General features: G+C 42.6%; 1 protein-coding gene across 14 annotated transcripts in view; it reads right to left on the reverse strand.

Annotated features, from left to right (window-relative positions):
• The window catches only part of LOC138754543 (kazrin-like), a 539,176-nt gene that overhangs the window by 263,212 nt on the left and 251,768 nt on the right, over positions 1-24,196 (reverse strand). For 12 of the 14 annotated variants that reach the window (XM_069918946.1, XM_069918947.1, XM_069918953.1 and 9 more), the window contains one exon: positions 5,126-5,254. The exons of the other annotated variants lie outside the window; for them this stretch is intronic. In XM_069918946.1, the coding sequence (XP_069775047.1) occupies positions 5,126-5,254 (129 nt within the window). The remainder of the gene's footprint in view (positions 1-5,125; positions 5,255-24,196) is intronic. 14 annotated transcript variants of the gene reach the window in all.

A 24,196-nucleotide genomic window follows, 5' to 3' on the forward strand; every position in this document is an offset into this window, starting at 1 on the left:
GCTCTTTGTGGGCAGAAGGAGATCGTCGATGGCACTGGTCAGGTAAAAGGCTTCCCTGCACTGATTCCTGAGCACTGCCATGTCAGGGCTGGGATAGGATATGCTGTCAGGAATGGTGGGTTTGTGAAGATAATGATCCTGACATCCAGGCTTGTGCCAATCAATGCCCTCCAGTGCCCACATCAACTGGAAATATGCAGCAAAGAAAGCATGCCATCTGCGAAGGAACATCCCTCTTTCCATGGAGTCATGGTGGGCGATGGGTAGGGTTTTAGTCTCTCTGATCTTGTCTCCTGGCAGGGCTCACGCCTCTTCAGACCTTGGCAAGGAATCCGGGTCAGAATTTACTCCAGCTTCTTTTTGAGACCTGGGTGGCTGGTTGTCAGGACTTTGTATCCACAACATGGCTGGGAATTCTCACACAAGGGTTGAGTCGGGCTCGTGGCACATCCACTGAATTCTCAACATAGCTGAGGATGGCGCTCACCAAAACAACCAGGAATTTCAAGGCTCTTTACACTGCATTATCGAAGTCCTGATCCCAAAAGATCAAACGCTCCTACACATTTCAAAAGAAGGTCAGTAAAGGAAAAGGCCAATTGGGTGTAAATACCATTTTAAATTTAAATGTAGACATACAGCATGGTAACAGGCCATATCGGCCCACAAGCCAGTGTCACCCAACTTACACCCAATGAACCTTCAACCCAGTATGTTTCAAATGGTGGGGGAAACCGGAGACCTCAGGGAAAACCCCATGCACACACAGGGAGAACATACAAATTCCTTACAGACAGTGCGGGATTCGAACCCCAGTCCCGATCACTGGCACTGTAAAGGCATTGCACTAACTGCTACGCCATCCGTGCCGTGGTTGTCTGAATTTTGTCTGAATCCTGATCTCCAACAGATTCTCATCCAATCCCTCCCTGACCACTGAGGCGCTCATATGGTCCAGTTGCAACGGCTGTTTATCACTCGTTTCAAACATCTTGCCAAGATCTGTGGACTAGCGCCGAGTTCTACCCATTTGGCTCAAACAAATTCTTGGGCAAACATGATCCTCGATCTTTGCTGTACCAATCTCAGCAAGTTTAATGAGGAGGTTCAACTGTGTTTGAGCTCTGAGTTTTAGAGGGTTTGTTTGGGGGAGGCAAGGTGGTGTTGGAAAGATTAGACAGTGGTTCTTCTCGGAACCACGGGAAAGGAAGCAGCGGATATACATATGCTGAAAAATGATAATCAAAACATTTGTGATGGCCTCAGACTTCAACAGCCTTTCCCTGGTTATCCTTTGCTCATGTACCAGAATAAATATTCAGTTGTGTTGAAAGACATAGTGAATCCAAGTCAGTGGGAGAACGTGTATGGATAGAGAGATGAGTCATTTGCCTCAAATTGAACAATTTTAATAATGGCAACAGACTACCATCAGGGCTTAAACTATCTGGACGGGAATAATATCAATGTGGGAGGGGGGCAGAAAATATGACAGCCATGAGCACATCCTGTAGCACAAATACAGCAGTCAATCTTTTTGACTTTAACTTGCAAGTAATGGATCATAATTGTATCCAAGAGCCGAAACGGAAAGACAGGACTCAACTTTTAAAGCCCGTTACAGGCTTGTTTTCTTCTGACAAGCAGTAAAATTATTTTTGGATGAAGGGTACCTTTTATAAATTTCACATGCCTACAATAGTTCTGCACCATCAGCCTCTTCTCCACCCACACCTGGTGTGTTACAGGATCGCATAAATAAGGGCAGAAGCTGGAGCACGGTAGACAAACCCTCTGTGTTCTGCAGCTGCTGACGGAAAGCATTCCACTGAAGCATCTTTGCTTGCGTCATACAACAAGGTTTACGTCATATGATGGACAGTATTCCAGTGAGGTATGTTAATTACTTATCTCTTTAAACTATTCATTACATGAAACATGAGGTAGTGTGGACAATTCAACTTCAGGTCAGCTGATCTTCAGATTTATTGTCAGAGAACATAGGAAGGCATGGTTAGCGTAAAGCAGTTACAGGACCAGTGATCGGGACCAAGGTTCGAATCCCGTAGTGTCTGTAAGGAGTTAGTATGTTCTTCCCGTGTCTACATGGGTTTCCTCCAGAAGCTCTGGTTTCCTCCATTATTCGAAATGTAGGCTTATTGGGTGCAAATTGGGCAGGCATGGGCTCGTGGGCTGAAATGGCCTGTTACCGTGCTGCATGTCTAAACCTACATACGTGACATCAACAAACAACCCTGAGATTCTTTTTCCTGTGGTCAAGACACAATTACCACTTAATAATAGTGCAAAAAAAATCCATGCACAACATACACATGTAAACAAATAAACAACTGTAAACAGATAAAAACTGACTGTGCAATAGAGAGAATTTTTTAAAAAATCAATAAAGGGCAAAAGTAAGAGTCCTTAAATGAGTCTCTGAGGTTGTTGTTGATGAGTATGATGGTGGAGGGGTAGTAGCTGTTCCTGAACCTAGTGGTGTGAGTCTTAGGGCATCTATACCTCTAACCTGTTGGAAGCAGTGAGAATGGAGTGTGCGCTGGGTGGTATGGATCTGATGGCAATGTTCTTGATAGTGGGAAGGGCTTTGCCTGTGATGTCCGGGGTGGTGTCCACTACTCTTTGGAGGGCTTTACGCTCAGGGATATTGGTGTCCCTATACTAGACCATGATGCAGCTGGTCGGCACACTTTCCACCACACATCTTGCCCTTATAGGTTGCAGTAAATCACAAAATTCTTGTGACACTGTGGTTAAAATCCTAATCTTCAGTCTGTCTAAGTCATACTGGAAAGGGGGAATGGGTGAGTTATCGAAAATTAAGAATTCCAAAACCTTTCAGTGTTAAATGGAGGGCACATTTATTTCTAAGACAGCAGAGGAATTATTGGAGAATGTAGCATTTATAGGCCATTTGACCCACTCAGACCATGCCAGAATCTGTGTTCCAAATGAGCCCAATCCTGGCTGACTACAATCAATTCTCTGCAACTGATGGAAACAGTGTTTCACACCAGCAGAAATTGTCCTTCAGGTTATTTATGATTGCTTCACTCTCTGTCCCATGCATTTCTTTGGTTAATAAGAGGCCACGAAACTGGTCAGTGAAGCTGCAGTGGAGTTCTCCCCAGCTCAATAGTTGACCTTCAATGAACATTACTGAAACTGGGGCAAAACACGAAAGTCTGTAGGCACTGTGACTGAAGTGAAAACAAAATGCTGGAGAAAACTTAGCAGGTCAAACTTTATGTAGTAGTCCTGCCTTTGGGACTGTGCTCCTCCCCCTTCTTCCCCACCCCATCCCACCATTATGATCGGGCACCTGCCTATATTTTCGATACCCTGATGAAGGCTCAAGCGTGAAATGTTGGTGATGTATCTTTATCTTTGCTCTATGACCTGCTGACATCCACCAGCATTTTGCAATTACTGAAACCAGGTTATCTGGTCATCGTCACCTTGTTCATTGTGGGAGCTTGCAGCCCCTAAAATGGAAGTTGCATTTCCGGCGTTAATGACCTTGCCTTATTGGCGGCAAAACATTCTGAAGCTTCCAAGAAATCAGTATCCTATATGGAGCTGCAATCCCTGTTGGGGGGGGAGTGGGGGTGGGGGGGGGGGGAGTGGCATCAGGATCAGTGTCTGCAGTTGAAGGCCCTGTCTTCCCTTCCGTGTTAACACTGAAGGGGCTGCCACCGGCAGCACATCAAGGGAAATGCAGCACAAAATGCTGTCCATTTATGATTGCTTCCACAGAGGCAAGGGAGAAGAGGAGCTCAGATAATTGACCCCACAACGTCCCATAGGGAGCTCACACATTAGTACACACAAAAACATCACATGCCTTTTCCCAACTCACCCAGCTCCAGAACTAGGCAATATTAATTAAGTGCAAATCAAAATTATGAATGCAGTTGCAAGTGAGGGGGCTTGCAGGCAGCACAGTGGAACAAAGCGGTGTAATTTTTGACTCAATCTAACCTTATTTCACTTCCATTACAAAATGGAGAGGTGAGAATAAGGAGCTTGTGAAACATGAACAGAATTTATATCCAGTGCCACAAGAGGTAAATTGAGATCTGTTAAATGGGATGATTATTGTTTTGGCAGGATCTGGTTAGCGTTCCAGCCAGGGTCTGTACCACTCTGCCCTGCTGCAGAAGGCTTCCTGGGTTATGTCTGACATTTTAGAAGGGGGCAAGGTGACGCAGTGCAGAGAATGACTGGAACAAAATGACAACATTCACAACTGACCCTTGTGAACATATACAAAGGTGAATGGGATGAGAGCACAACGCACCCCCGCCTCCCAACACGCATAGGAGGGGAAAGAGAGTGTGCATCTCCCAGCTTGGCAGTGTGGGAAGACAGTGTGCACTTCAATGCAGGAATAGGGAGCGCATTTTTCAGTGTGGGGCTGGGGGGGGCGGGGGAGGGGGAAGAGAGAGCGTGCCCCTCTGTGGGACAGGGAGGAGAGTGCATCCTTCAGCGTGGCAAGGAAGAGTGCGTGTCCTTTGGAGTTTGGGAAGCATGTGCTTTTCAGCCCAAGTGTGGGGGAGTGGATTTAGTTTGTGGGGGAGGGGGGGTGGGGGTTTTACCCTTTAGCATGGAGGGGGTGGGTGGCAAAAACTGCAAAGATTAGATTGGCCATTTCCTCTGTTAAAGCCATGACTGCTCCATTACCGGTGAGATTTATTGAGCCTTCCTGAAACACGAAGAATGTTGTGTAAACAGAAGTCACATTCAAATGGGGGCTAATGTTTGGCTGATGGGCGTCCAGCTTTGACATGGAAGGATGCAGGAAGAGCAAGATATGTGCCCTAAACGCTTTGCCAGGGTGAAAGGCGAGTGTGCCAGATGTCAGATGGAGGATGTAGATTCGTTCTTTGTTAAATGTCAATATGGTGCATAGGAGTGTAGTCCATCTGGCAGTGGCATGTCATCCTGGAATGTAGCTGGGGGTTGCTGTTCGAAGAGGGAAGGAGCAGCCTGGATTCCTCAATGCCTTAGGGCAGTTCATGTACCAGCCAGTGTTGACAGGAATACCCTTGATTGTTCTTATAATTCAGACCAACCACTCACCCCACATTAATGTTCCACTCACCCCATTCACCTTTAGCATTTCTGGGTGAACTGCAGTCCATCTGTGCGATGGAAATGGATGGGAAATGAGATGCCACTTGCATACTTCTTCTTGCAACATCTGTTTTCAATTTGCAGCTCAACTGAGATCCTACACAGTTCATCAGTGGAATACAAACATGGTGTAATTGCTTGGTGCAAAGCTGAAATACTAATGCACAGAACTGATTCACAAAATTACACAGAATGTACAATCCAAGATGTTCTAAAAGTTTGCAAAAAAAAAAATTAAAAAAATCCTGCCAATAAGTTTCAGTAACTAGTTTTGGCCAACACTTGGAATACCAAAAGACTAAAAAAAAAATTGAATTGTTTTATTTCTGAAACACAAGTTGGAATATTGAATGCAGAGTATCAGATATCCGGAGAAGAGCAGCAGCAATCATCAAGGATCCACAGCACCCAGCACATAGTCAATTCATGTGCTGCGAACCGGAAAGAGGTCTCGGTGCCACAAGACTCATCCCACCAGGTTCAGGAACAGCTGCTCCACCATCAGACTCCACAACAAACCAATCAGGGACTCATTGATATTTTTCCTCTCCCTGTATTGCACAGTTTGTTTACATTTCTCTATCTGCCTACTAGTTATTTTTGGTACTACCAATAAGTGGCAATTCTACCTTGCCAATAGGAAAAGGAATCTCAGGGTTGAATATGATGTCTTGTATGTACTCGCAGAATAAATCTGAAATCATGGCTGTTCTGCCTGCATCTGAATCCACACTTTAATTTAAACAGGTCTTTGCTCCTCACCTGTGACCCTGACACTATCCCTTGCTCCAAGCCTAGCATTGCCAGTTTTTGGAACTGCCCTGGAACTCGCTCAAAAATGATGATGATTTTCCCGGACCCTGCTGTGAGCTGCAGAGGGGAAAAGAAAATTATTCAGGGCAGTATTTAATAGAATTGTTGCTTTTCTTTCTTTAACCATTTTCTTAATAAAGAAAGAAATAGGGCCATGTTTTCCTGGCTGGGGGTGCTGTTGAAACAGCTCCAGGGAGACATCAACTCAGAGGCAGAAACAGCCCTGGAAAAAGGCAAAGTGCACAAGCCCAGAGAGCTACCTGGAGCTTTTGATTGCCTGTGTATCACCCCACTTCTTTCTAACCCACCAATCTTCCATTGGTTACACAATAGTGAATTACCAAGAAAGTCAGAACTCTGCAAAGTGCTTCCCCTGGTCATCCCGTCAGCATCCCTGCGTCATCAGGTTCAGGTCCAAATTTTGCTGATAAATAACTAGAAACGACGTGGCAGAATGAAGATGATGGAAGAACAGCAATCTTGCTCTAAAAGTTACCGAGCCCAAGGAACCCAAAGAAGGACCATGTGCCGGTCTTCATTGACGGATGGAGATGGACAGGGTTGGAGCCTTCGAGTTCCTGAGAGTCAAATTTTAGATCTCTCCTGCAGCCAGCTCATCGAGAAAATTGAAGTAGGCGCACGAACGCCTCTCCTTTTTTTTAAAATAAAGGGAGTGGGAAGAAATTTGACATATCATCAAAAACACTCCATCAAACCTCGACAGGTGTATATGAAAAGTAGACCGACTGGTGACGTCACAGCCTGGTTGGATTATTTGAGTGCCCAGTAATGCAGAAGGCTCCAGCAAGTAACAAACTTAGCCAGGTCCGCCACAGGCTTCAACCTCCCATCCACTGAGTACATCTGGGCGAGGTGCTGCTTCAAGAAGGCAGCCCACATCATAAAGGGCCCCCATCACCCTGGCCGCAAAGTGCAGAAGCATGAAGATCAACAACTTTGGGTTTGAGAAGAGTTTCTTTCCAACAATTATCAGGATCGTGAACCTCCTTTTGTTACACCAATCACCTAACATCTCAAAGGATTGTCTGTACAATAGACAAGATACATTTTTTTGTACTGGGATAATTATGAATATTTATTAACCAACTGAAAAACCTCAAAGTTTAGCGTATACAGAGCCGTTGTCATACCCACACTCCTGTTCGGCTCCGAATCATGGGTCTTCTACCGGCATCACCTACGGCTCCTAGAACACTTCCACCAGCGTTGCCTCCACTCCATCCTCAACATTCATTGGTGCGACTTCACCACCAACATCGACGTACTTGAGATGGCAGAGGCCGACAGCATCGAATCCACGCTGCTGAAGATCCAACTGCGCTGGGTAGGTCACGTCTCCAGAATGGAGGACCATCGCCTTCCCAAGATAGTGTTCTATGGTGAGCTCTCCACTGGCCACCGAGACAGAGGAGCACCAAAGAAGAGGTACAAGGACTGCCTAAAGAAATCTCTTGGTGCCTGCCACATTGACCACCACCAGTGGGCTGATATCGCCTCAAACTATGCATCTTGGCGCCTCACAGTTCGGCGGGCAGCAACCTCCTTTGAAGAAGACCGCAGAGCCCACCTCACTGTCAAAAGACAAAGGAGGAAAAACCCAACACCCAACCCCAACCTTCCCTTGCAACCTCTGCAACCGTGTCTGCCTGTCCCGCATCGGACTTGTCAGCCACAAACGAGCCTGCAGCTGACATGGACATTACCCCTCCATAAATCTTCGTCCGCAAAGCCAAGCCAAAGAAAGAAGATTTTTTGGGTATTTGTTGTCTCCCTTTAATCAACAATTTCAGTATATTAGTTGCTTTTGTAGCTTTTTTTTAAAAAAAAAAAGAAAGTACTTATTTGATGCAGCAATTAAGAATTTTGGTGCATATGTACATTGTAAAATGCATGCAACAACAATCATATTATTTATATTAATACTCCATATCTTTCTGGCTCCAAGTAGCAGATGAAATCAGCAATTTGCTCCTTGTGGCAGCTCTTAGTTGGGTTGGAGATGCAATTGGTGTTTCACAGCTACCACTCTCATCCTCTCTGCGTTCAGTCCTCATTGCAGGGCTACACCCAACCGGGGGTCATCGCTACAGCCGGATGTACACTTCTTCGCTGCAGCTAATAACCACCACGCTTGCTGTCAAACATGGTCAGCTCAATTGCCTACTCTTACTCCAGATAAATGTACAACCTATTCAGGTGAGACACCAACAATTCCTTCTAAGCACCGTGGCTGCTTCAAGATAAAATTTATGTCTCTTGCTTTTAAAATGACATGGTAGAAGCTGATTCTGTTGTTGAAACCCATGCTGCCCAATTACCCCCTAATTAGCCTTTTTGGATGGAGGGAGGAAACCAGAGCCCCTGGAGGAAACCTACACAGACATGGGGAGAACATACAAACTCCTTAAAGATAGCACAGAATTTGAACCCAGGTTTCTGTAATAGAGCCACGCTAACCACTACACTAACTATGCTTCCCTAACTGTTACACCCAATTAACCTACGACCCTTGTATGAGTTAAATCTTGAAGTCTCAACAGCCTTTCCATAACCCACATTATCGCAAACAATCAGGGTTTAATGGCACTCACTCGTTTCTTTCAGCACACATCATGAAGTCGGCTTTATTATTCACTAGGAACAAGGTTGCCACCCAACTAAACTCCTCTGACCTTCTCATTGGCTCACTGACACACGGGTGATCCGGACACTCTCGCTCTCCTCCCGTGCCTGATGCTTAACACACACGCGCGCATGAGTCATTACTCCCCCATGCTGCTTTGCCTACATCATCAGCGGCAACAGGCACCGCTCTCAGTGAAATTAAGTACGCGACCGTGACAGTCCCCATCCGCCCCCAAGCCACGAAAGGAGGTGACTGATTGGAACTGTCCTGCTATGTAATAGTCGAGAGGGCTGAGAGTTTGGCCCAACCTCGTACAATAGAGCAAGACTGGCGATGCTCGGTCCGACTGGCAAGGGTGCAGCTGGTACCCTGACTCTGACACAGAATGTGGACCGTCAATATACGCCGGCTTCAACCTGTCAATGGAAACTGTGTCAGCTTTTCCATTCCTGTCGATCACAAAAGTCTTTGAGTGGCTTTGTAAGACGTGAAAAGGACCATCGTAAATGTTGTTTGCGAACATTCAGCACATGCATTGTAGGTGACGCCTGCTGCGTCGGAGTGATCTCATGTTTTCCCGAAGATGAACAGCATAAACTAGCTGGATCATAGAGCCTTCTGCTTGGACTCGGATTCACAAACTCGTCAGGCAAGGTTAACGTGGTGTCATATACTAGCTCTGCCAGTGAACGTCCAAGATCTGCCTGAACAGCAGTCCGCACGCCAAGAAGAACCATGGGCAATTGTTCGTTCCCCATGGATGCATCACCACCTACTGTTAATGCCTACTAACTGTCTGCCAGTCCGACATTGAGGTGATCCAAACACCTCTCTGCCAATGATCCATCCTCAGACCTGGTGTAATAACACCAGGAACCAAACAACAGCCCAATACAGTGATGAGTGAATATTCCTATAAAGCATTTGGGCTCAGTCTGCCCCAGCCTCCAAATCTACTTTATTCAGAACGCAATGATTTGATCAAAATGCATCCTTCTAATCCTGATCAATATCAATCTATTAGCAGCCTAACACGTGCTTCTGTCTTTCTCTCCCAAAAATAATTCTTAAGAGGTTTGGATGCGATAAGAAAAAGATTTTAGTGCTCAGATTTGAGTTGGGTTTGGAGTCATGATAATCAGAGTGGGAGTTAATTGATATCCATGAGATTACAGTCCTTCCTATCACAACAGTGTAATCAAAAACAATTTTTGGATTCATTCAATTCAATAATAAGATCCATCACATCCATTGGAACCTAAATACAGTCGAAAACAGTAAGATCCTAATAGTCAAAACCTTAAATTATTCACTCCCACGATAATGGAATCCTGAAACACCAAATTCTTGTCATTTTTTTTTCTGGTGGAGTGGAATTAATGAATCAATTCCTTCCCATTTATTTCCATCATACAGTCATCCAATGGACCAAACCAAGGGTACACAATCTAACAATGGGAAGAGTTTAACTGTCCCAACTAAAACCTCAATCACTGTTTATGTTAACTCTGGGCAATCCGCCACCAAGATTTCAGTGGAGTAGGGCATATTTACCAGGCTAGTTATTTGAGATGCATGTTTTTTTTAAATTCAATATTGTTTGTGTTAACGACATAGAATGTACAATCAGTAAAATATCACTGTAGAATTTCGAGCGAGAAGATCTGAAATTTACATACTTCAGCCATGAATCCTCTGGTGAGCTCTTTTTTTGTGGACAACCAGGCCGAGAGACATTGCCATCAAAACTTCAAAATAGAGACTATGTGCCCTTGGTCTTGGTTCCAAATATTGGGGCTGAAACCATGTGCAATTGAACACACATTGGACGAAGACTGAGTGGTCGACAACCAGTAATAATCCACGACTTTGGGAGAGGAGAGAGAGAGGGGAAAGGATGTGGAAGGTAGAAGCAAGAAAAATTGCCCTATCTTTGAAATATCTCTGCTCAAACACTGCCCAAGTGCTGTTAATGCAGAATCCCAAGAAAGAGGTGTCATAATTTATTCTAAGCTGCAAAATAAAAATGTAAAATTCACTGCCAGTCAATCTGGATTCTTCTTTGGGTATGTTAAAGTGTAAGCCTCCTTATCAAAATATTCTGAATGATGAACGAGTCCTTTATTAAAATCACAATAGAATCATTCACAAACCCTTCACACATCAGCTGCACCAACAACAATATTAAAATAGGACATTATATTTCAGTAGCAATGCAATCATGTCATTGAAGCACATGCAGAATTATACAAACAAATCACAATAAATTACCAGTATTTGCCTCAGGGACTGAGATATCTTCATACAAGCAAAATAGATATGTTTTGGCAAACTGCTCCAGAACTGAACTGTACGACAAAAGTTGGGAAAGAAAAGTTTTGGATGAGCAAAAATTCCAAGCAGCTGAGATGAAAGCCAACAATCCCTTTTCAACCTCTTGCTGTTGAACTGTGCACGAGGTGAAAGAGCATTGCCATTTTTGCAGGGCCTGTATTATCCCACGAGAAATCTGAAGCCACGAATTGCATCAATGTCACCAGTATGGGCAAGTAGAGCAAACGTGAGTGCAATCTCGTGAAGGAACTGAATACTAACTGGGCTATTGCTTCTCAAAAAGTAACCTCACCTTCTGGCCACTCCTGCTGGTTGCACGTCAGCAGGGAGGGGGAGTACCAAGATGAGACGGCAGCAACATACTCCACCCAACTCCCAGCATAACGATAACAAATCTAGAAATGGAAATGATGCTGCAGGAAGATTTGTCACTAATTGTAGTCAGTTCTGAAACCACACTGAGTACCAATTCCACTGATCGCATTTCCCAGGCACAAGTAACCTCTCACAGTGCTGTCAAATAACCTTCAGTGGTTCCCAACCTTTTTCTTTCCACTCACATTTCTCTTTAAGTAATCCCTATGCAATCGGGGCTCTCTGATTAGTAAGACATTGCTTAAGGTGGTATGTGGGATGTGAGTGGGAAGGTTGAGAATCACTGCTCTAGGCCCAATTGTTATTGAAATATTTTGCTTGAGAAAAATTGTTATTGGCCCATTTCCTTTGGAGTTATGAAACTGTGCCCACAACGAGTCAACGAGGAACGATTAAAACCATGGTTTTCAAACTTTGTCTTTCCACCCACCTACCTTTTAAGCAATCCCTTACTAATCACAGAGCACCGATGGCATAGGGAATACTTAAAGTGGTATGCGAGTGGAAAGAAAAAGGTTAAGAACCACTGCCGGACTAACTGAATGTCAGCTCTGGGAACTTGGTTCAATTTAAGCCCAGATTAAAGAGAGGGCTGTTCATCCTAAGTCATCTACACAAAGTGAATTTGAAGTTATTATAATCCACCTCCTGCTGGGCATGCACCCAATACACAAGCATCTAAATGGAGAGAGGGAATTTTATTCTGAACCTGCCTTTTGGCCTTGTCCATCATCACAGGTGAATCCATTTGCAAACATCGCACTATTTTTTAAAAGAAAAGAACAGCCAGGGTGTTCTCCGTATCCTGACCATCTCGTCCAACATTAATACAGATTTGCTGTGACTACAGTGGCCACATTTTAGCAGTGGTAATTGGCAAGGTGCCGTGATGGGATGTGAAAGGCTCCATGTTTATGCAATTCCTTTTATTTTCCCCCCACGGCTGATGCATGCGATGGCAAGTGTTCCACTGCTCAGCAGATGCCCTTGATTAGCCAGGTGCTGCATTGCACACAGAGCCCTACTAAAAGTAACTGCACTTCCCTTTAGAATGTTTTACATGGCCATTAAACCAAAGTACACACAGACAGAGCTCCTCTATGATGAAGATAGGGCAAATTAGGAGTTCCAATTTTCAGCCTCCTTCAGCTCACATTTTGGATGTTTCTGTTTTTAAAAGATATTACCTCGTCGCACAGAGGAATCAGCTGGTAAACATAGTATCCTGTGAGAATGCTGTGTTCACTCCATGCCAACATCACAAACACATTTCAAATTCATTTCATGTTTTGGCATCCAGGATATTTATAATCACTGCAAGCAGGAGAAAGAGAAACACAATCGAGCTTCTGACATCCATTTTGCAGAGGTTTGGTAGGGCACCAGATACCCTGATAAATTTCTACAGAGGTGTGGTGGAAAGTGAACTGACCAGCTGCATCACAGTCTGGTATGGGGATGCCCATACCCCTGAGCGTAAATTCCTTCAAAAGGTAGTGGGCATCACAAGCAAAACCCCTCTAGACGGAACGCTGCCATCAGAAAGCAGCAGCAATCATCAAAGATTCCTTTGTTCTCACTGTTGCCATCAGGGAAGAGGTCTAGGTGCCACCAGACTCACACCACCAGGTTCAGAAATAGCTGCTACCCCGCTACCATCAGACTCCTCAATGACAAACTCAATCAGAGACTCATTTAAGGACTCTTACGTGCACTTTCGAGATTTTCTTTTGTTCTCTCTGTATTTCACCGTGTTTGTTTACATGTTTACGCTGTGTACAGTTTATTTTTTGCACTGCCCATCAGTGGTAATTCTGCCATGCCCGTAGGAAAATGGAAATGCATGTACTCTGACAATATCTCTGCAATCTATTCTGCTCTTGCACCTCTCCTCTCTTCCCAGAAGATACGAATTCTAACTGAGAATCTCAGAACCCCTAAATTATCACTTCTCAGACTTCAGCAGTTAATTTTAGTGGGACTTTCAAACTTTGGTGTGCATAAGAGTACAATTTCTCACAGGAGCTACTGATTAAAAATTAATTATAATGATTAGTTCAATCTCTTCTGTGGCAGTGAGCTAAATTTTCCTCTCACACAACTTAACATCTGAGTGAAGCTCCTTGAAGTTGTAACTTTTTTCTTACTGTACATCAGAATTAACATTGAACAATCCTCAACACCAGAAAAACAAGACAGTAAATACAGAACAACCATTATCGGTTAAAAGTAAACATCAAAATCTGCAGATGCTGGGGTCTATCTAGTGCAGTGCACAAAAATGCTGGAGGAACTCAACAGGTCACACAGCATCCATAGGAAGTAAAAAGCACTTGATGTTCCGGCCCTGAACCCTTTGTCAAGAGTGTTGAAAATCACGCAGATGCCCGAATAAAAAGATTGGAGAGGGTAGGGCAGGGAGGAGAAGGGGAAGAGGCACAGACGAATAGGCCCGAGGTGGATGCAGGTGGGAGGGTAAAGGACAAAGAAGCTGAGAAGTGATGGGCGAAAGAGCAGAAAGTCAAGATACCTCTCTGATGGAAGGAAGGGAAGGAGACCGAAGGATGAGGGAAAGGACAAAGAAGCTGAGAAGTGATGGGGGAAAGCTAAGATACCTCTCTGATAGAAGGAAGGGAAGGAGACCGAAGGATGAGGGAAAGAGAGAGAGAGACAGAGGGAAGAGGGGTAATGGAAAATGGAGATCAATATTAATGCCAACTAGATTATAGGACTGTTTTTTGGTCATTGCGGTGGGTCTGGACAATCCAAAACAAATCTTACTCGATTCACGGCTCTGAATTTTCAGTTGTTTGTGGGAGCAACTCAGCTGCCAATGAGGCAATAAGGTAATGAGTCCTTGTGTCAAGCGTATATTTGCACTGATCCCATTTATTCTCTGCTCTTTCCCATCAGGTTCTACCATTTGGCCAAGCATTTAGGGCCATTTACGGTGATCAATTAATCTACCAAGTCCTTCAGATGTTAGAGAAAACTGGAGGCACTGGGGTAAACCACATGGTCAAGGGCAAAAACTCCATGCAGGCAACACCAGAGCCCAAGATGGCACCTGGTTCACCACAGCTATTAGTTACCACTCCACCATGCTGCCATATACTGTAAATGACAAGCTTAGAGCAGGGCATTGAGATTCTAAAATTGATAACCTGGCAGGGTAAATTGAAAATGGATCCAAGGGCTTCCTTCATCTATCATTTAACCTGCAATGTGATTTTATACTTCCCAAGGGTGATAATCAAGACCAAGATTTTCAGAAAAAAAGACTGGAGTTCTGTGGATAGGGATTAAAACGCCACTGCATGTTAAAAGGGAGGTATGTGGGGTGGGGAAGGGGGGAACCATGGAGTCCGGTAGAAAATTACAAGCATTATTAAAGAGATGAAAAGCAAAGTTACGAGTTATTAAAAAAGTGTTTGAAAAAGGCTGGCTGATAACAGAAAAGGAGAAAGGGCTTCGGTAAGCAAATTGAAAAGAATCATTAAAGTGGTGAAAGGTTGTTTTTTTTTTTTTTTTTTAAATTTTTTATTTTTCACACCATAAATCACAATAGCCATGATATACACTTTTTCTTTTCCACACATTTACAGTGACTTTTTCTCCCTCCCCCCTCCCTCCTCCCAAGCCACCCCCCACCCCCCCCCCCTCTCATCCATTTTAGGTATACAATCTAGGTTGCATTAATTCAGTTAGACAATGTTGTCATTCAACAAAAATACACCAGAAATTCTACTGAGTCCATTCTTTTCTTTTCTTCTCCTTCCATCAACTTAGGTAATGTTTGTTCCCGGTAGGTTTTCGCTATTGTATTTAATGTAAGGCTCCCATACTTGTTCGAATATTTCAATATTATTTCTTAAACTATATGTTATTTTTTCTAATGGAATACATTTATTCATTTCTATATACCATTGTTGTATTTTCAAATTATCTTCCAATTTCCAGGTTGACATAATACATTTTTTTGCTACGGCTAGGGCTATCTTGACAAATCTTTTTTGTGCATCTTCCAAGTCAATTCCAAATTCTTTATTTTTTATGTTACTTAGGAGAAAGATCTCTGGATTCTTTGGTATATTGTTTTCTGTTATTTTATTTAATATCTGATTGAGATCATCCCAAAATTTTTCTACTCTCTCACATGTCCAGATTGCATGAATTGTTGTTCCCCTTTCTTTTTTACATCGAAAACATCTATCAGATACTGTTGGGTCCCATTTATTTAACTTTTGCGGTGTAATGTATAGTCTGTGTAACCAATTATATTGTATCATACGCAGCCTCGTATTTATTGTATTTCTCATCGTTCCAGAGCATAACTTCTCCCATGTTTCCTTTTTTATCTTTATATTTAAATCTTGTTCCCATTTTTGTTTAGTTTTACCATTTGTTTCCTCATTTTCCTTTTCTTGCAGTTTAATATACATATTTTTTATAAATCTTTTGATTAACATTGTATCTGTAATCAATGCCTATGAATAACGCGGATTTCTCAAAATTTAAGGAGGAATCCCCATTCAGATGGCAAACGCAGGCAATAAGATACCTAGGTGTGCAAATAAACAAAAATCTAGGCCAATTATATAAACTCAATTACAATCCACTAATGAAAAAATTACAGGACGATTTAGAGCATTGGAAAGAGCTACCACTAACACTGATAGGAAGGATAAACTGTATTAAAATGAACATTTTTCCAAGGATACTATACTTATTTCAGGCATTGCCAATACAACTGACAGAAAAATTCTTCAAAGAGTTAAAGAAAATAATAAGGAGATTTTTATGGAGAGGGGGGAAACCGAGGATAGCACTAGATAAATTTACAGAATGGTATAAACAAGGAGGCTTACAATTGCCAAACTTCAAAAATTATTATAGAGCCGCACAATTAAGGTACCTATCAGATTTTTATCAAACAAGGGAAAAACCAGACTGGACGAGACTAGAATTAGATAAAATAGGGGAAAAGATACCTGAACACATATTATATAAATGGGACGAAAAATTGGTACAACATAGAACTTCTCCAGTATTACACCATCTCCTCAATATATGGAAGAAGATTCATGTAGAAAGAAATAAAATAAATTACCAAATACCAAAACTAATATTGACGCAAAATAAGCTACTCCCTTTTACAATAGACAACCTTGCCTTTAGAAAATGGGAAAAAAAAGGGATTAAAAGAATAGAAAATTGTTTTTCAGGAAGTAGATTCTTATCCTTTGAACAAATGAGAGATAAGTACAATATAACTGGAGATACAGCGCTGGCATATTACCAACTGAGATCCTACTTGAAAGATAAATTAGGAAGCAACTTGAGTTTACCAGAGGGAAGTAAAGTGGTGAAAGGTTTTGATGAGGATTTTAAAATACACTTCTGCAACCAACTTGGAAGCAAACATACTAGAGGATAGGAAATATTGTTGGAATTATCTGCGGGAAAAGAAAATTGGTTTTGAGAATATTACCAGGACTCAGATTAGATCAGTCACTGCTTTCTTGTACTGGGAAGCCTAAACCGTCGAATAAATTCAGAAAGCTGAATTTTTCAGTTCTCCTTACAAATGCAAATAATGCTTTTGGACAGCAGCCAATGTTATTCTTTGGTTTAAAGATAAACTGTGTAACCATCCACCAGAGAATGCCGTGCATACAGATCCTTGAATTTGTGCAACAAGGCATCTCACAGGAAGTTTGTGAAAAGTATTGAGCATGGCAGAAAAGACTGAATTTTGGAGAGAAAATCTGTTGATGCTTTGGAGGGATGAGAATGGCACTGCTTGCTTTGTAGATGTTTGGAAATCATGTAAACCGGTGACCAATGCCGATTTCACAGATGTTACTGAATATTCATTTAGGTGACATGATATCGAAGAAGATATTTTACAAAACAAGAATAACTATGAGAGAAGGAAAACATCAAAAGAACATGTTAACAAACAAAATATATTCAATATTCACTCAATAGAAAGATACTTGACTAGATACATCTCTGTCTGTTTCTTTCCATCTTAATGTCAGAAGTGGAGAACTCATTGAAGTGGCACGTAGTTAGATCCAGGCAATGTTCAGGCATGGACTGATAAGAAGCAAGTGACAAATGTGCCACAAAAGGTTCCAACTACTCACTTGGCTATACCAGCACTGTGTCCAGCGCATGCTACATCTCACTAGGACTTCCTCAAACACAATTGTAATACTCACTACAGACCAGAAACTCAACTGCATTCGTCATAAATGTAACAAAATTTGTTGCTTTGCGGCGCCATTGCAATCCAAATATTGCTATAAATTACATATCAAAAATAAACAAATATGAGAAAGTGAGCTCATGTCTTTGGTTCATTGTTCACTCAGGAATCTGATGGCAGAGAGGAAGAAGCTGTCCTTGTACCATTGGGTGCACATCTTCAGGCTCTGTACCTCCTACCGGATGGTAGCAGCGTGAAGAGGGCATGGCCTGGGTGGTGGAATCCAGACGGGAGTGCGGTAGAACACTCACCACATGCCTGGATAAGTGAATCTTTAACAAATGCATGAAGCCCAACGCCATCTAATACAAAGCAGCCTACTTGACTGACACATCAAACACTCATTCCGTGCACCACCCATAATTGCAGTGTGTACACCCTACAAAATCCTTTGCACTTAATCACCCAATACGTAGAGGAACCGACTCAGGACAGTGTAATACTGGATCTCCTGTTAGGGAATGAGATAGGTCAGGTGTCTGAGGTTAATGTTGGAGAATAAATTGGGTCTAGTGATCATAACTCTATTAGTTTTAGGGTAGTTTTAGGGAAGAGCAAAGAAGGGCCTAAAGTTAAGGTTCTAGATTGGAGAAAAGCAAATTTCGAAAGAATGAGAATGGCTTTGGGGAGTATTGAGCGGGACATGATTTTTTCAGGAAAGGATGTAAATGAAAAATGGAGAATATTCAAAGAAGATCCAGTGAGGATCAAAGGAAAGTCATAGGAAGCCTTGGTTTTTGAGGAATATTAGAAATTTGGTTAGGAGAAAGAGGGAGGTGTACAAGAGGTATAAACAGAAGGGTGATGAGAAATTGAAAGAGGACAACAAAGAGTGTAGAAAAAATCTTAAGAAAGAAATTAGAAAGGCCAAAAAAAGGCACGAAGAGGCTTTGGCAGGCAGAGTAAAAATAAATCCAAAGGTTTTCTATAGATACATTAAAAGTAAAAGATTAGTGAGGGATAAAATTGGACCCCTTGTAGATAGGGAGGGTAGGCTGAGTGAGAAGTCAGGGGAGATGGGGGAAATTTTAAATGGTTTATTTTCCTCGGAATTCACTAGGGAAAAAAATATTGTACCAGTTGAAGTAAAGAAAAATAGTGGGGAGGTCATGAATCATACAAGGATAACTAAGGAGGTAGTGATGGCAGTGTTAAAGATAAAGGTGGACAAATCTCCGGGTCAGAACAAAGGACACTCAGGGAGACTAGTGTATAGATAGTGGGGCCATTAACAGAGATATTTAGGATGTCACTGGTCACGGGGGTAGTGCCAGAGGATTGGAGGGTGGCTCATGTGGTTCTGCTGTTTAAGAAAGGGTCCAATGTAAGCCTGGAAATTATAGACCTGTGAGTCTGATGTCTGTGGAGTGTAAGTTGATGGAAAGTGTTCTGAGGGATGGCATTTACAAATATTTGGAAGAACAGGGATTGATAGGTAGTAATCAGCATGGTTTTGTCAGGGGTAGATCATGCTTAACAAACCTTATAAAGTTTTTCGAGGGGGTTACAAAAAAGATTGATGAAGGGAAGGCTGTGGATGTTGTCTATTTAGACTTTAGTAAAGCTTTTGACAAAGTTCCCCACAGGAGATTAGGAAAAAAGGTGGAGGCATTAGGTATAAATAAGGAGGTAGTGAAATGGATTCAGCAATGGTTGGATGGGAGGTGTCAGAGAGTACTGGTAGAAAATTGTTTGTCAAATTGGAGGCCGGTGACTAGTGGAGTTCCTCAGGGATTGGTCCTGGGCCCACTATTATTTGTTATATATATTAACGATCTGGAAGAAGGGGTGATAAATTGGATAAGTAAGTTTGCAGATGATATAAAGATTGGTGGTATTGTGGACAGTGAGGAAGATTACCGTAGCTTAAAAAGAGATATAGGAAAGCTAGACGAGTGGGCTGAGAAATGGCTGATGGAATTTAATACGGATAAGTGTGAAGTGTTGCATTTTGGAAAGGCAAATCTAAATAGGTCATATACATTGAATGGTAGACAATTGAGGAGTGCAGAGCAACAAAGGGATTTAGGAGTTAGGGTAAACAGTACCCTCAAAGTTGATACTCAGGTAGATAGAGTGGTGAAGAAGGCATTTGGAATGTTGGCCTTCATAAATCGGAGTATTGAATTCAAGAGTTCGGATGTTATGATGAAATTGTACAAAGCATTGGTGAGGCCAAGTTTGGAATACTGTGTGCAGTTTTGGTCACTGAATTATAGGAAGGATATAAACAAAATAGAGAGAGTGCAGGGAAGCTTCACGAGAATGTTGACTGGATGTCAGGGTTTGAGTTACAGAGAAAGGTTGAGCACCCTGGGGCTTTTTTCTCTGGAGCGTAGAAGATTGAGGGGGGATTTGATGGAGGTGTTCAAGATTTTAAAAAGGGACAGAGAGAGTCAACGTGAATAGGCTTTTTCAATTAAGAGTGGGGGATATTCAAACCAGAGGCTATGGTTTGAGATTGCAGGGGGAAAATTATAAGGGGAACATGAGGGGAAATTTCTTCACGCAAAAGGTAGTTGGGATGTGGAATAAGCTTCCGGCAGAGGTGGTTGAAGCAAGGATGTTATTTATATTTAAGGAAAGACTGGATAATTACATGAAGGGGAGAGGATTGGAGGGGCATGGACCAGTGGGACTAGGAGTGTGGGGATTTGTTCCGGCATGGACTAGTAGGGCCAAACTGGCCTGTTCTGTGCTGTATATGGTTATATGGTTAAATCCCAAAACTGCATCTTCAAGAAAAAGGGCAGCAGATACATTGGGAAAACCGCCCTGCACTGGTTTCTCTCCAATTCATGTACCATCCTGCCTTGGAAATATATCGTTGCTCCTTCATCATTGATGAATCTGAATGCTGGAGCTCTCCACTCAATGCTACTGAGTTTTACCATCACCACATAAACTACAATGGTTGATGAAAGGTGGTTAAACAAAAACATTTGCAGATGCTGGGGTTGTATGTAATGCTGGAGAAACTTAGCAGATCACAGGGCATCCATAGGAAGTAAAGGGTAACCAACGTTTCAGGCGTGGGACCTTTATCGGGTATCCGAAGGGCACAGTCCCAAAATATTGGTTACCCTTTACTTCCTATGGATGCTTCGTGATCTGCTGAGTTTCTCCAGCATATTTGTGTGTTGTTAATGAAAGACAGATTCCTCACTTCCTTATCAAGGGCAATAAGGAACTGATCATGAATACCAACCTTGCCAGAGACACACTCAACATGGGAAATGAACACAAAGGGAGGAGGAGTCACGTGATGGAGTAGTGGCCGGACGGTGAACTCCAGCCCTCTCCAGAAAAGTCGGGAAAAACAAAGGAAAACACAAAGGCACAGAAATAAAAGTTACAGAAAAGTGAGTATAAAGGTAGAAAGAAGATGGCGACAAAAAAAGAAAAATCGAAAGCAACGGTAAGAAGAGAGGAAGAGAAGACAAAGGAGGAAAAAGGTGAAGGCCTTACCTGTCCGAAGAGGCCCGCTGCGGAGAGAGAAACCCGCTCCCTCAGGTCGGTAAATAATGGACTACAAAAATGGCTCGCAGAGCCGAGTAAAAGTGCGCAACCGCGCATGCGTGATACTTCGCGCATGCGCAATGCGAATGAAAAAAAACACACCGACGGGAGGGGGGACCAGCTCGGGAGTCGATCTCCACAGCCGGCAACGACAGCTGCAGAACACCTGCAGCAAGAAGAGACCACAGAAGACAATAGAAACAAGAAAGAAGAGGAGGAAAGGGCACCAAAGCAACAACAGATGGTCAACCCAGAGGAAGAAGAAGAGGAAGAGTACAGGGAAATAGAAGAAGAAAAGAAAGGCAAGGTAAAGGATATACTTGCTCTTATTAAAGGATACATGGAGTCATTTAAAGAATGGCAAACACAGGAATTTAAGGATTTAAGAAAAAGAATAAACAACACAGAAGAGAAAATAAATAAAATGGAGATGACCTTAACAGAAATGGGAAAGAAAATGGACAAGATGGAAGAGCGGGCAGTAGCCGCAGAAATGGAGGTAGAAGACTTAAAAAAGAAAGTGGAGAAATCTAATAAAAAAACTAAAGAGACACAAGAACTACTAGCTCAAAAAATAGATACAATGGAAAACCATAACAGAAGAAATAACATAAAGATAGTGGGCCTTAAGGAAGATGAAGAAGGCAAGAATATGAGGGAGTTTATAAAAGAGTGGATCCCTAAGACCCTAGGATGTCCAGAACTACAGCAAGAAATGGAAATAGAAAGGGCACATAGAGTATTGGCCTCTAAACCACAACCACAACAAAAACCAAGATCTATTGTAGTAAAATTCCTAAGATATACTACAAGAGAAAAGGTACTGGAGAAGACAATGGAAAAAGTAAGAGAGGGCAACAAACCACTGGAGTATAAAGGGCAAAAAATCTTCATTTATCCAGATATAAGTTTTGAACTCCTAAAGAAGAGAAAAGAGTTCAATACAGCAAAGGCGATTTTATGGAAGAAAGGGTATAAATTTATACTAAAGCATCCAGCGGTATTGAAAATATTTATTCCAGGACAACAAAACAGACTATTCTCGGATCCAGAAGAAGCACGAAAATTTGCAGAACAATTACAAAAATAGACTGAGGGATGAAGACGGGTAATGAGAGTAAAAATGATCACGATTGATATGTATGCGGGTAAAGAGGTATAAGAGTGAATAGAGACAATGAGCATACATGAATGTATCTGTACTTAGAGGAAAATATAGATAGTATAGACAAGAATTAATAAGGGAAGGTAATGGAATAGAGAGAATAAGGAGGGAATTAAAAGAGTGACCTTTGTGACATATGAAAAGTGAAATCTTTTCTGGGGGAGGCGGGGTGGGGGGAAATAGCGGTCACTGCAAAATCAGTTGACGCTTGCGAGTGGATTCGCAAATCCAAATGGAGAGGGGAGATGTGGTTGTCCGACAAGGGATAAAGGACAACTCAGGAGGTGAAGGGGAGATTGGGGATAAATAAGATAGAAATAGGAGAATAAGGAAAATGTTGGATGTTGTAGGAATGTTGTCTTATAAAGAGTTGAAAATAAGAAAACAGAAATGGAAAAGGTGGAAAGGTAATGATGGAAAAACGGAAAGAGAAGATAAACAAAATATAAAAGGGCTACGCTGAACTATATGTCTTTAAATATTAATGGAATACATAACCAAATTAAAAAGGAAGAAACTACTAAATTTAAATGAATAAATGTCTTTCTTTGGCTTGGCTTCGCGGACGAAGATTTATGGAGGGGGTAAAAAGTCCACGTCAGCTACAGGCTCGTTTGTGGCTGACAAGTCCGATGCGGGACAGGCAGACACGATTGCAGCGGTTGCAGGGGAAAATTGGTTGGTTGGGGTTGGGTGTTGGGTTTTTCCTCCTTTGCCTTTTGTCAGTGAGGTAGGCTCTGCGGTCTTCTTCAAAGGAGGTTGCTGCCCGCCAAACTGTGAGGCGCCAAGATGCACGGTTTGAGGCGATATCAGCCCACTGGCGGTGGTCAATGTAGCAGGCACCAAGAGATTTCTTTAGGCAGTCCTTGTACCTTTTCTTTGGTGCACCTCTGTCACGGTGGCCAGTGGAGAGCTCGCCATATAACACGATCTTGGGAAGGCGATGGTCCTCCATTCTGGAGACGTGACCCATCCAGCGCAGCTGGATCTTCAGCAGCGTGGACTCGATGCTGTCGACCTCTGCCATCTCGAGTACTTCGACGTTAGGGATGTAAGCGCTCCAATGGATGTTGAGGATGGAGCGGAGACAACGCTGGTGGAAGCGTTCTAGGAGCCGTAGGTGGTGCCGGTAGAGGACCCATGATTCGGAGCCGAACAGGAGTGTGGGTATGACAACGGCTCTGTATACGCTTATCTTTGTGAGGTTTTTCAGTTGGTTGTTTTTCCAGACTCTTTTGTGTAGTCTTCCAAAGGCGCTATTTGCCTTGGCGAGTCTGTTGTCTATCTCATTGTCGATCCTTGCATCTGATGAAATGGTGCAGCCGAGATAGGTAAACTGGTTGACCGTTTTGAGTTTTGTGTGCCCGATGGAGATGTGGGGGGGCTGGTAATCATGGTGGGGAGCTGGCTGATGGAGGACCTCAGTTTTCTTCAGGCTGACTTCCAGGCCAAACATTTTGGCAGTTTCCGCAAAGCAGGACGTCAAGCGCTGAAGAGCTGGCTCTGAATGGGCAACTAAAGCGGCATCGTCTGCAAAGAGTAGTTCACGGACAAGTTTCTCTTGTGTCTTGGTGTGAGCTTGCAGGCGCCTCAGATTGAAGAGACTGCCATCCGTGCGGTACCGGATGTAAACAGCGTCTTCATTGTTGGGGTCTTTCATGGCTTGGTTCAGCATCATGCTGAAGAAGATTGAAAAGAGGGTTGGTGCCAGAACACAGCCTTGCTAAATTTAAATGAATAAATGTATTCCATTAGAAAAAATAACATATAGGTTAAGAAATAATATTGAAATATTCGAACAAGTATAGGAGCCTTACATTAAATACAATAGCGAAAACCTACCGGGGACAAACATTACCTAAGTTGATGGAAGGAGAAGGAAAGAAAAGAATGGACTCAGTAGAATTTCTGG

Source organism: Narcine bancroftii, chromosome 2 (assembly GCF_036971445.1).
Source record: "Narcine bancroftii isolate sNarBan1 chromosome 2, sNarBan1.hap1, whole genome shotgun sequence".
Lineage (NCBI taxonomy): Eukaryota > Metazoa > Chordata > Chondrichthyes > Torpediniformes > Narcinidae > Narcine > Narcine bancroftii.